Source organism: Lissotriton vulgaris, chromosome 12 (genome assembly GCF_964263255.1).
Source record: "Lissotriton vulgaris chromosome 12, aLisVul1.2, whole genome shotgun sequence".
Classification (NCBI taxonomy): Eukaryota; Metazoa; Chordata; class Amphibia; order Caudata; family Salamandridae; genus Lissotriton; species Lissotriton vulgaris.
In genome coordinates, this window is record NC_141700.1 from 284,441,440 (window position 1) to 284,454,764 (window position 13,325).

Below are 13,325 nucleotides of genomic sequence, written 5' to 3' on the forward strand. Positions count from 1 at the left end.
AACCAATGCAGAGAGTTGTACGCACGACCGGTCACCAACACTAGGTCTTTCAATTGTCCTTGAGCCTGATTCCACTGTCATGCTAAACACTCTTGGAGCGGACGCATGTGCAGTCTCGCGTGCGGGACTATGAATATGCAGGAGGCCATCATGCCTATCAACTGCAGAAACACTCGCGCCTATAGTGAGTGTTTTGGTCTGAATTTGCGAATCAGCAGCTGCATGCTGTCGATTCGCACTGAGTTTGGCTGGGCTGTAGCCGTCACAGTGTCCAACGCCGCTCCCAAGTACTGCTGTACTTGAGCGGGTTGAAGATGCGACTTGTGATAGTTCAGAGAAAATCCCAAACTGTGCAGAAGATTAATTGTGCGGGACACGTGGCTGGCGCAGTGCTGGGCCGACTTCGCCTGCACAAGCCAGTCGTCCAGGTAAGGGTAGACATGAATGTGTTGTCTCCGAAGGTGTGCCGCGACTGTCGCCAAGCACTTGGTGAACACTCTGGGAGCAGTGGTCACTCCAAAGGGTAGTACTTTGAACTGGTAATGCTTATTCTGTATAGTGAACCTGAGGTATTTCCTGTGTGCCTGATGTATGGGTATATGGAAATATGCATCCTTCAGATCCAGAGTTGCCAGGAAATCCCCCTGACTGAGCAATGGCAGGACCTGCTGCAGAGTCAGCATGTGAAAATGTTCTGAAAGGATGTATAGGTTCAAGGGTCTCAGATCCAGAATGGGTCTGAGAGACCCGTCCTTCTTTGGGATTAAGAAATAGATAGAGTACACCCCTGTTCCGTGCTCCTCTAGAGGCACCAGTTCTATGGCCCCTTTTTGCAGCATGCTGGCCACTTCTTGCTGTAATAAGTGTAAGTGCTCTGCAGACATAGGATGGTGTCTTGGTGGTATGTCGGGTGGAGTGGATGTCAGTTCTAAACAATACCCATACTGGATAAGTTGCCTCACCCACTGGTCTGTGGTAATGCCTTCCCAGACTGGCAGGAACTGCTGGAGTCGACCCCCGACCGGTGTTACATGGTCCGGGGGCAGTGACAAGACGTCACTGTTTGGTATTTGCTGAGGACCTGGTGTTATTATTTCCACGTCCTCTGCCTTTGGTGCTGTTACCACGGTATCCACCTCTATTGTTTTTGTTAAAGGTGGTCTGTGCACCACCTTTATTGTATTGTGTTTGCCGAGATGTCTGCCCTCTTGACGGCCCTCTACTACCTGAGCGACGAAAAGAACCCCCTCTGAACTGTTGAGACTGCAAGGCCCCCATAGACTTAGCCGTCTCGGTGTCTTTCTTGATCTTTTCAAGAATTGTGTCAATGTCAGGCCCAAACAAGAAATCTGGGTTAACGGGGTGATTGAGCAAACTTGTTTGTATTTCTGGCTTAAATCCTGAAATTCGTAACCATGCCTGCCTCCTTAGCATTACACTAGTGTTAATGGCCCTGGCTGCAGTGTCTGCCAAATCTAGTGCACACCTGATAGAAGTTTCCCTTCCTGAATCAACATGTCCGCCCCCTCTCTATATTCATCAGGCAAGTGTTGCAACAATTGCTCTAGTGTATCATAGTGAGCCCTATCGTATCTAGCGAGTAGAGCCTGTGTATTGGCTATTTTCCAAATATCCTCTGCCTGTGCAGCAACCCGCTTCCCAGAGGCTTCTAATACTTTAGATTCTTTGTCTGGGGGAGGAGCATCACCACTTGTTTGTGAGTTCGCCCTTTTCCGGGCATTGGAGACCACCAAAGAGTCCAATGGCAATTGACCCCTTATATACGTAGGGTCCACAGGAGCAGGCCTGTATTTCTTCTCAATACGTGGGTTCACCACCCTTGCTCTGGTTGTGTCCTTGAAAATGTCATTGGCGTGCTTAAGGACACCCTTCAGCATCGGCAGCGTCTTCACTGATCTGTCCGACATAGAGAAGGTATCAAACAGAGAGTCCTCCTCAACCGGGTCTGCATGCATGACCACATCATGGTTCAATGCTGCCCTTTCAATCAGAGCGTTGAACGTCGCAGTATCCTCTGCGGGGGCTGTCTTTACTTGGTAAGACTGGGTGTCCACCGTGCCTTGATCGTCGAGCACATCCTACGAGTCATCCTGATTAGAGCCATCAGGATAGTTGAATTGCTCGTCATTATGGTCATCCCCCCCACCATCCTCAGTGCGTGTGGGGGAATGTGTAAAGGCTTGTCCATAAGGCCTTACGGACTTGAAAAGAACTGGCGAGGAAGCAGAGTCTCTTTTCCTTTTAAGCGGAATTTGATAGGATTCCATTGGCTTCTCCGGCAAGATCTTCCGTTTGAAAAGGGGGAGTCTTCCGGTTGCAGAGTCAATGTACAACTTCTTTGAGCTTTCAGAAGAAGGTTGACTGGAACCGACGCCTTCAGGAGTGGCGGTCGTTCCCTTAAGTAGTGACATCATTTTACCAGGGTCGTGCCCTGTGCCGGCTTAGACGTTTTAGGTCTTGCAGTCGGAGGCAGTCCAAAAACTATAGGTGGAGGCCCCAATGGCTGTTTGACTTTTTTCACGGCCACCGCCAACTTCGAGCCAGGTGTTGCGCTGGGATTCCCAAAATGGCCGCATCTGGATGCGTCACGTTCCAACGCGGCCATTTTGTGCTTATCTTGGAGAACCTTCACCAGCATCAACTTGTATGCATTTGGACTGAGGGGCGGCTGCGACTCAAGTCCGTCTTCAGTGTCCACGCCCCGAGGGCAGCCTTAGATGACGTCGCACCGTCTCTGTTGGCCTTTGGCACCTTCTTGGATGTACCGATCTTCGGGTTAGCACCCTTTTGTGACCCCGAAGGGGCAATGACACTCTGAGCCTTCTTATGATCCGATGGAACGAGGCTTTGCGAAACGAATACTGGTTTGACCAGTTTCAGTTTCGGTTTTGATTTGTCTTTAGTCAGTTTCGGTTTCGTTTTCGAAGGCGTACCCACCGAAGGCTCTGAAATATTCTTAGCAGGGCCAGGTTGCGGGGCTGTAGAACGAGTATAAAGATCTTGGCTAAGGCCTTCCGGCGATGCTTCGACCTGAGCCTTTGGCAAGACAGTGTCACTTTCAAACCCCAAAGGTTCGGTTGGGTCTTGCTCATCGCTGGAGCCGCCCTCTGTGGCTCCAATAGCCATACAATTGTCTCTTACCTCGACAGCTTCATCGTCTTCGATATTCTCATCGTCTACCTCTTCTCCGTAGTAAGAATCTTGACAGGAGGCCGGGTCGGAGAAGTGCTCCGGTACCTCCTCTTGGACGCCCTTGTCGGCCCCAGCCTCGAAGATATCCTCCACATCCGACGCTCTCTGCGCCGGTAGTCTTGCCTCACGTCGAAGAACGAGCGCCTCTTCCGACCTGAATTTCGAACAGGCCAAGCAACTCTCCCCGTCGTGGTCTGGAGACAGACATCTGTTGCACACAGGGTGCACGTCTGAGAGAGGGTACTTCGCGTTACAGACTGGGCAACGTTTAAACAGGGCCTGGAATTCCATCGTCGATGTCAATCTTCGATCGGGCCTAAAAAGCTGGGAGCACACGTGCTCAAGTATCTGGGAAACCGGATAAGTTAACTCAGAACCGAACGAAGTACAATACCGACGCTTAAAGAGGCCTTTTGGCCTGAAGAAAACAAGTTTTTCCTATAGGTTCCGAACGAGAGTCACGGAACACATCCGAACCCAATGGCGGAAAAAAACAATCTGAAGATGGAGATGATGCCCATGCGCACTGTAGTCCAGGGGAGGAGCCACCTATCTTGTGATACTTCAAAGACAACAAGGTGCAATCATCCGGACCCAACACTAGGCGGCGATCTATGCACAGGATATGAATTTAGCGGCCCACATGCCTCGAACAGTTAATTATCTCCAGCAACAGTTCTCCAGTGAGAGATATTGATTGGATCCCCAACCTTTAGACTTATTATCTGTTGCTATGTTGGAACTCAAACATGACCAAATTTAAGAACATTTTAAAACTTTCTAAACATATCAAACAGAAAAATACAATCTTTAAATTTCTTCTCAGAAACATGAATTGATATGCAGTTATTTTCCTTCAGTTATTTTCCTAGAAGGCCTATGGAGCCTAAGAACACCCAGTAGTGAATCACGGGAGGACCTGTTCCTTATCTGGAGAGGATCCCTTACTGAATGAATATTGCTAAAGGTATGTAACATTTCCTTCGGCAAGAGTAATATTTGTAATCTTAGAACTGAATGCAAAACAGTGGGAGGTGGATAACTGGACAGTTCAAAGAGGGAAAAAGGGATCCCTGATAGGAGGGGTGTCAAACCCAGCTGGGTTTTAGATTTCGTTTCTGAATCTAAGCAATAAGGAGCAGAAAAACGATGCACAGACCTTTAAGCTGCCCTTCAACAAATCTGTAGATGATAGATGTTACAACAAAATGCCAAGGTAGTTGCTTTACCTTTGGGGGAGTGTACCCATAATGACCAAAGATGAAACCGATCTATTTTAGCATAGCACAAAGAAATGCCTGCCACAAGCTACCTAAAAGTGGACTGCTAAGTCAATTCTTTACATGCACTAACATATAAGCCTAAAGCTGCTTGGTTGAATCTGTTTAATTTTGTTCTTAAAAGTAATACTCTAAAGCACTCCCTATATCCAATTTGTTAATAACACAGCTACAACACCACAGCAGGAAATCTGGCACTTAGTCTATCTCTAAATGGGGTGAGCACACCATAGGTTTGTTAGATGGGGAATTTTTCGACTTCTGGAGGGTGACTTTCATCAGCCAATCTCTAAATACTGTAAACAACCTTAAAAGTCTTACATTTAGATTTTCCATTAATCGCAAGATTTACTTGTGGTACTGGCGAACAAACAACTGCTTATTTACCACTTCGATATTACCCACACATTTACTACAACAGCCTACCTTGTCTGTTTTGTACTCCTTGGAGATGTGTCTCCAACAATGATTTGCTCCGTTGAGGAGTGTTAGTGATTGTTACCTCCATCATTGATCTGGTGTCTCTCTCTGTCATAACGCTCTTTTCAACGGAGTTCTGGAGGAAAGACCCGTAAGTCTTTAACTGCTTCATACTCACTGATGTGAACATTCACCTTATTATAGTCTCCAAGGCCAGAGAAGTTAGGTTGCTTTCGTCTGTATTCTGATTCTAATAGTAGAGTCTGGAAATGGGCAGCTTCAAACAAACAAGATTTCTAACTCTTTAGCCCTTTATTTTGATTCGGACAAGGGACCGAGGAAAGCATCATAAGTACAGATACACCCATCTTCAAAGCAGGAAGTACTAGGCGTCAAGAACTCCTGGACTATGACAGAGACAGTACTACCCAGGCAAGCACACTTCAGAGAAGGAGCAAGTGAGCCCCTAGAAGTTTACATATCTCATGCAGAGCAGCTATCAGAGAGGCCAGTAGCGGCTGGTGCTCTTTGATGGAAATTCTCCTTTGGATTTTATCTTTCCTCTTCTCAAGAGTATTAATCAGAATTTGCCAAAAAGCAGGGGCCTTAATAATATTTGCAAATTCCTGCCATGTTAGCTGGACACTTAAAACACTTCCTAAATGCTCAACCTAACTGGCGTGGCCTGGTGAGCAAAATAACGATGGATTAAACCCAGGTCCTTGTGACTGGGAGTGAATGTTTGTATTGTTCAGTATTCCGTCCATCATTTGTTCCTTTTGCTTTTGTCACCATAAGTGGGAAGGGTATGTCCACACGTGGGTCCCGTGCTCACTGCGCCACTGGAATCAAGCTAGCCTGGCTGATGAGGGGTGATGCATCAAACCCAATCCCAGTATGCTTGCTTCCAGTCCAGGGAGGACCTGGCCTGCAGTTCGGGCTGGACTGCTCCCATGAGGAGCAGAATCAAGACTGATTTGCGTATGGCTGGCTCCAAACTGGGGTGGCGTGGTGAGCAAAATAACTATGGATTAAACCCAGATCCTTATGACTAGGGGTGAATATTTGCATTGTTCAGCATCCAGTCCATCATTTGTTCCTTTTGCTTATATCGCAAACAATGACATTTCTAGCAGCTGATGGACCTTACACCTTTATCTGGGCCTGTTGACAAGTTGAATAAACATGATGTTTCCAAAGGAGGTGGCAAGACCGGTTGATTTATCGTTGGGCATTCCAAGCACAAAATGCAGACATCCGGACCCAACACTAGATGGCAGGAGTATGCAAAGAATGTGATCTACAGCTTAAATGCCTCGAACATATAGTTTTGACATGAAAAATAAACAACAAATAAATCAAACAGGTATTGTAGGACAGTGCTGGACCAGTCAGGAAGCCATTATATAACTGAAAAGGGGTGTGACGTATTATGCAATCAAACATTGCTCATATGAATGTTTGACACCCTGTCGATACTGAAGTCATTTGCACAATGGTGATCTAAGTGTAGCTCACATAGGCTGTAGGACCATATAGTCTGAGGGCAGTAAAGGCAGAGAACACAAAAGGAAGTTGACACTTCTAGAGCAGCTGAACCTTTGAGGAGTTAGTGCTTGGAGTGGTAGAAGGAAGGAGCAAAGCTTTGTGAAAGAGGCAAAGCCTCGGTCTGTTGCTCCCCTACTGTTGCGCCATAGCATTGAATTGTGGGAGGTCGGAGTTAGTCAATATTTCGAAGACAGAAAAAAAATGTTCTCCAAGAGATAACTGGCAACCTTGACGGCCTCTTGCTGGCTGCCGAGAGAAAGAAGCAGATTGGCCCTGCCTTAAGAGTACTGGGGCCTGTAGGATTGAGATGATTGGGAATACGAGGAATAACGTTGTTGGTATCCTCCTCTATTGGAATAACCTTTGCCTTTAGCTCCTCGGAACGGCACCTTACGATATTGAAGAGTGCCTAAGGACCTAGCTGTTTCTGTGTCCTTCTTAATATCCTGTAAGGCATCATCTATGTGCTTTCCGCGAAGCATATCCCCATCAAAAGGCAAATCCAATATTTTGTTTTGCACTTCAGGGCGAAACCAGGTAGCCCAAAGCCAGCCCTGTCTTCTGAGGACAGCCGAACCTGCCAAAGCTCTAAAAGCAGTTGTGGCGATGTCCATGGCACAGTCAATTCTTTCTGCGGAAGATAGTTCCCCCTCTTCTAAGATCTTCCTTGCATCTGCCTTAGCACTCTCCAGTAACTGGTCTACAAATGGAGACATATCACACCACATTTGGCGATCGTATCGCCCTAAAATCGCAAGTGCATTGGAAGCACGAACCAGGAGGCTTGACATTGACGAGAATCTTTTGCCGACATTGTCCAGGGGTCGACCCTCTTTATCCTGTGGAGAGGCCAGAGGAGCCGAAGGATTCTTAGACTTCCTTTGCGCCGCCTGGGAGATCACAGAGTCCGGCTTTGGTTGACCAATCAGGCACGCTGGACTATCATCAGGGGCCCTGTCCCGGGTTACTTCACCCATGACCGATCACTTGTGACCACGCTTCCCTGATGTTGGTCACTGTGTTCGGCATGACCTGCAGACTCAGCTGGGCGCCTGCTACTCCTCCGAGGCTCCAGAACAGCGCTTGCCATGCTGCTCCGGCTACTACTGTCGTCAGCCTCTGCAACGTCCAGGGCAGGATTCTGCGCAATGTGTGACAGAAGCATGGCCTCTAGGGCACTAGTGATTCTGGCCATGTCCCTGGTGACCTCAGCCGTGTTCTGCGTTAAGGCCTCCTGCATATTAATGCCCCTACGGCAAAGCAGGGATGTGGCAGTGGCCAGACGGTTGATGGCCGTATTGTGGATACGGGCCTCCCTGCTCCTTCTGTGGGACTGACTGTCTAGTTTTGAGCAGAGCTGTGTCATGGTGTTACTCATCTGCTGCATCCCTGCAGCAATGTCTGCATTTGTTTTAGCTATCTCCTTATTGGACTCGACAATGGCACTCATGCCCTTCTCCATGTTTCCCATTTTGTCATTCAGGACTCGGAATTGGCGATGGCAGGCTTGGATCGATTTGCCCTGCATCCTCTGTATGCGCACCATGCTCCCCTCCAGACCACGGAACACCGTGCCATCTCCACGTCCACCTGCACTACTGGGTGCGCGTTGTGTTCTGCGCGCTGTGACTGGCTCATTACTGGACTGAGGTGCTGCAGAACTGACATTTACAGTGGTTTGAGCCTCACCCCCACCCTCTGCTGACTCCATTGCTGGTAGTGTGGCCACGACACGCCTCCTGACTGGTGGGGTTGCAGGAGTGGACAGGAACAGTGATGGGGAGGTTTCTGGTGAGAAAACCAGGGGAGGAGATTGTGAGAGCTGTGGGGAGTGCAGCAAGTCTGGGGTCAGTGATGTCTCATCTTCTTGTGAGATGCCAGTCGTGGCACCTTCCTCCTGCGTGGCTTGTACTTCGCTTGGCCCTGCTTCATCACTCTCCTCCCTCGCTGGTGCTGTCCCTTCTGTTTCTGTGGGTCGACTGGCTGATTTAGCACCTAGGTGTAAATAAGCGTATATCAACTGTGTGCTACTGTGTCACAGTCACTACAATAAATGCTTTACACATTTCACTTTCATTTCTCTGCTTTACTTTCAGTGACTAGCTGATGTCTGTGCATTTACACAGGTTCTTACATTTGCTGACTACATTTCCCATAATGCATTGCTCCTGTATAGTGAAAGCAGTACTGGACTGGGGTTGGCTTGTTCACAAAGGTTAAAGGGAAGCAGGTTGGTGTGGGGTGTCATGCTGCTCATGCGTCTTACCTTTTTTTGTTGCTCTGGCAGAACTGTCCACATCTCCGAGTCCCACGACGCTGTCTGCCTCTATGATTGAGGCCACCAACTCCTCCAGGTCAGTCAGGGGGGGCGCTGGGTTCCTGCCTCCACCGGTGACACCAGCCTGCTTGTGAATTTCAGCCATCTTCTTCTTGGTGAGGCTCCTGATGTCATAAAATCGTTTTTTTAAATCCTCAATGTTCCTGGGTGTGACTCCCACTGCATTTACTTTTTCTGCTATTGCCAGCCAGATGTTCCGTTTGGCAGACTCAGGAACAGTGAGGGAGTGCCTGCCAAAAAGTTTGATGTGCACTCTCACCACCTCCTCCACCAGTACCTGCAGCTCCATGCTGCTGAACTTTATCTTCCTTTTTCTTTCAGCCTTCTGGCTCTCACTGCTGCTTGCCATTTTACTTTTGCTGAAGTTTCCACAATACTCTCCCTGCAGCTCTGTGTCTCTGTTGTGCTCTGACTGCCTCTCCAGAACCTTCTAATTAGTTGCAGCTGCCTGTGTAGCCACTTCCTGGTAGGGAGGGAGGGGGGGGGGGGGGTTGGGGTGGTAGCACCTGATTGGCTGCTTTCTTAAGTTTCACTTTTGCTTGCTTTCCGATTCGGAATTTACCGAATTGGTATTTACTCATTCGGTATTTACCGATTCGGTAATTCCCATTCATTCCTAGGGGCCTTTTGGCCCATAGGAATGAATGGGAATTACCGATTCAGTAAATACCGATTCAGTAAATACCGATTCGGTAAATTCCGAATGTCCGATACCGATTTTTAACGATTCGGTAAATAATACCGATTTTTTTCCTACATATCATTTACCGATTCTGGAATACCGAATCGGTAAAATTCGGTATTTTAGAATCGGTAAATTGAAGTTACCTACATCTGGCCCTAGGTTTTTAAAAACCTTTTTGTTTCCCAGCAGGTGGAGAGATAACAGAAGGCCCTTGAGACCCCTTCTGAGAAGATACCACCTCAGAAACCATTCCCACTTTCTCCTGTGCACCTCAGTGAGGAGATTTTCGGGGACTAGACCTACCAGACCTATCAGAAGTCTTTTTGAGAGGTCTTAGAAGTAGGCGCAGTGGATGCTGAAGGGGAAGACCTACCCCTCTTTTTAGATCTTCTTGAAGAGGAAGCCGAAGAGGAATCTTCACTGTCACTGGAAATGACCTCCTTTTTAGACTTCATCATTTGCAGCCATGTTAGAAGTCTTCCTTCTCTGTCTCTCAATGTTTTAGTAGATAAGGTCCTGCAAATCTTACATTCTGTTGCCTTGTGGTCAGGGTACAAGCAATAAATGCAATCTGTATGCTTGTCATCCACATACAGTCGCTTCTTTGAACAGGTAGCACAAGCCTTGAACAAGACTTTCTTCTCTTTATCCCACATCTTTTCTGAAAAATAGTTGTTTTTAGATAATGAAGAAAGAAAACTGAGCAGAGCTCAGAGGAGACTCCCTTAGCACAATGTGCGGTAGAAAATCTGAGGCTCTCTCAAGAGGGTTCTATGGGGTGAGGCTGTTCTGATTAGTTGTTGCAACTTTTTTGGTCTCTTTTACAAAAAGAGGCTGATAGGCTACAAAATTAGATGAGGCCTAGGCCTAGGTTTCTCTTTTGTACCTACTGCTATGGTATTTTCTTTTTACAGAGGCTCCCATTCCCACGACGGGGAATGATACAAAGCATGGGAATCTATGAAAGTTCCAATACTGGAGAAAACCTTGAAACCTTGTATCTATTTACCTGTAAAATATGTATATTTTCAATCATCAATTTAACCACGCATGTGGTTTTACAAAACATGCTTTAACATCAAAACCTGTTCTAAAGGAAACATTTGTAAAGGTATATGTGTGGGTAAAGTTTGCGTTGTAATGGTAACGCGTTGGAACAACACTTGCGTTGTTACAATCATGTTGTAATGGCATGCGATGTAACGGCATGCGCTGCGGAGTCACACAACCGAAAAGAATGTCTCACCTGTTCTGCGCTAGCCTGAGGAATATGGATAGGGATAGGAGAAAGGATTCGCTGCTCCCAGGCTCCAGCAAACAGATTATTGAGATGGTTCTGCAGATACCTAATACAGAAAATAAGAAGGTCCAACATTATATCAGCAAGGCAAATTGTCAAGCTCAATACACCTGTTCTTCAATAAGAGATAGTAATCACATCACCAAAAAAATCTTAAGGTTTTACTCAACAGCACAGAGCACTGTATTACTAGACTGCAGCAATCACTACTATACATGTATCATGTCACTAAACATGTTAATTAAGCCCAGTGTTCTTGTGTTACTTTCTAGAGATGCAATACCCCATGCGCTTATGCTGTACTCACCAGTTAATGATTCTTCCCATAATGCCCTTGGGAGCCCCTTTAGGGGACAGCTCCTTCTGCACCACGTGATAAGGATAAAGAATGTCGATGGGAAACTCAACAAACACGGGACCTGAAACAAAAAAGTAAACGATAATATGGATAAGAGATGCCATGCAGGAGGGTTTTTAACATCAGTTTCCGACTCATGTTACTCAAGGGTGTCAACAAGGAGAGCTGATATAACTACAAAGCAATATCATATGTTCACTATGTTGGTCAACCTCTACTTTTGTCCTGTGTACGAGGCTATCACATTAATTGGTTTCACTTTCAAACTGGAACGTAGACAATCAACCTAAGAACGGACAAACTAGCACTGAAAATGACAATTTTGGCTTTTTTCAGTGAAACACACAAAATCAGAACAGCATGGGTGGCATCAATATGAGCTTCCCTAAAAACAAAGAAGAGTTAGATAGATGTGGGGAATGAGTGCAAACAAATTATGGCAGCAATCTAATTATATAAGAGCTCTGATATAGCCTCTCTGATTATGCCAGAGCTCATACCATAGTAGTGTTTGAATACTTGCAATCCCCTTATGTTGCCATGTTTCCTTTGATCTACATACTGGGGCTAAAGGTACTGGTAAGCAATAGTTCCAGGGTTAGAATGCCCTTTTGAGTCTTTGCAAACCTACTAACTTGCATGTTTTAAGGGTTTTCAACAACTCTTCTCTAATCTTTTCCCATACTGAGAAATCTTGGAAATTCAATCCTGACAATGGCAAAAGTAAACCTTCTTCCAGAGATGAGAAAAAAGTGGTTCGAGGGAGAGTGAACTTGCAAACTCTCAGATTTTCGCATGAGCAAATCTACACATGCACATTTGCTCATGCTAAAATGCAGTTCACAAATATTTTCCAGGAGTACTATTTCTTGTCCTACTTCTGTCAATTCTTGGGAATTCACAAAAGCCGTATATAGCTGCACTTAATCCAAAGAGATATACCATGTGTGCACTTTTGAGACTTTCTCAATAACTGGGCCCCTAATTTGGTCTGGCATTGACCGTGAACTGTTGTGTTTATTATAATTCTGTCTCTCTCTCTGTATCGGCTGGCTTCACTGTGAGTGAAATGTTACTGAAACGCTGCCTTTGACATTTACTGCTATGCTTTTCTGTGATTTTCCCATACTCATACGGACCACAAGTTTGATGCGTCATCACTGAACAGACTGTCATTGAATTCCTCGATTTTCAGATACCTGGTCGTTCCATCTCTGACGTCCAGATAGATGACCACTCCAGGGCCTTTCACCTCTAAACTCCTTTGACTTGCCCTCCTGGAGTCTTTCAATTATCGAAGATTTGGATGTCCAATACACCATCTTGTCCTGATGAAGATCTGCTTCTGACTTATTCAACTTATGATGTTTGTCAGGGTCGAAACCTCAAGGGTTTCCTTGTCAATCCATGTCTTAAGACACCCTCTAGCAAAAAACTATATAATGCAATTATTAGGCTAAGGGTGATTGTGTTAGAATTAAAAATTGGACCTTGTTCGTTATGCTTTCATTGTAAATATATGTACAGTATTATGTCAACCCTGTGTTTAAATACACAAATCTTGTCACTTTGTCACTACACTCACTTTGTCACTATAATCACGCTCACATGCGCCGTTCTTATTGATTGAATTACCGGACAGCCTTTTGTTCATTTAGTCTTGTTGTGGTAATTTCTGACCAGCTGTATGAATAATTTAAATACACAGTAAGATTTCGTTCATTTTGAGGTGTTTGTTCACTTGTCATTATTATTTCATGCCCTTTTTTTTAAAATACAAAAACTACAAAGAAATTATTGTCTACCTGACAGAACCAATTGTTATTTATAGTATTTATGCCCAGGTTCTGAGGGATATTGGGTTACCCCATTGCTTTACAGACTGTGAGAAACAGCATTTTGTTCTTTTATAAATGAATGATTACCCGCTGCACGTCCTGAAACTCTGTTTTTATTATAGAAACTGTTTACTTGCTGCACGTCCTTGAAACTCTGTTTCCATTAGAGCAATACCGCTGATTTTAGAATGCGCTGGTTCAAGATTGCTTACAATTTTTAACTTACAGGAAGAGTATTTTAAAATGACCTGTGAACGTTGCCTTTGCACTTAGCTTGCATCTGCACTTAGTTTTCCTAGCACTACCAAGGTGTGCTGGTGTACTCCGCCTGTAAATGTGGGTCAC

The 13,325-nt window shown here is 45.7% G+C and overlaps 1 protein-coding gene across 4 annotated transcripts in view; it reads right to left on the bottom strand.

The window, feature by feature from the left end:
* Nucleotides 1-13,325, bottom strand: part of HACL2 (2-hydroxyacyl-CoA lyase 2) — a 565,926-nt gene that overhangs the window by 239,182 nt on the left and 313,419 nt on the right. For all 4 annotated transcript variants that reach the window (XM_086945056.1, XM_086945057.1, XM_086945059.1 and 1 more), the window contains 2 exons: nucleotides 11,092-11,203; nucleotides 10,731-10,830 (listed from right to left, as the gene is read on the bottom strand). In XM_086945056.1, the coding sequence (XP_086801182.1) occupies nucleotides 10,731-10,830; nucleotides 11,092-11,203 (212 nt within the window). The remainder of the gene's footprint in view (nucleotides 1-10,730; nucleotides 10,831-11,091; nucleotides 11,204-13,325) is intronic.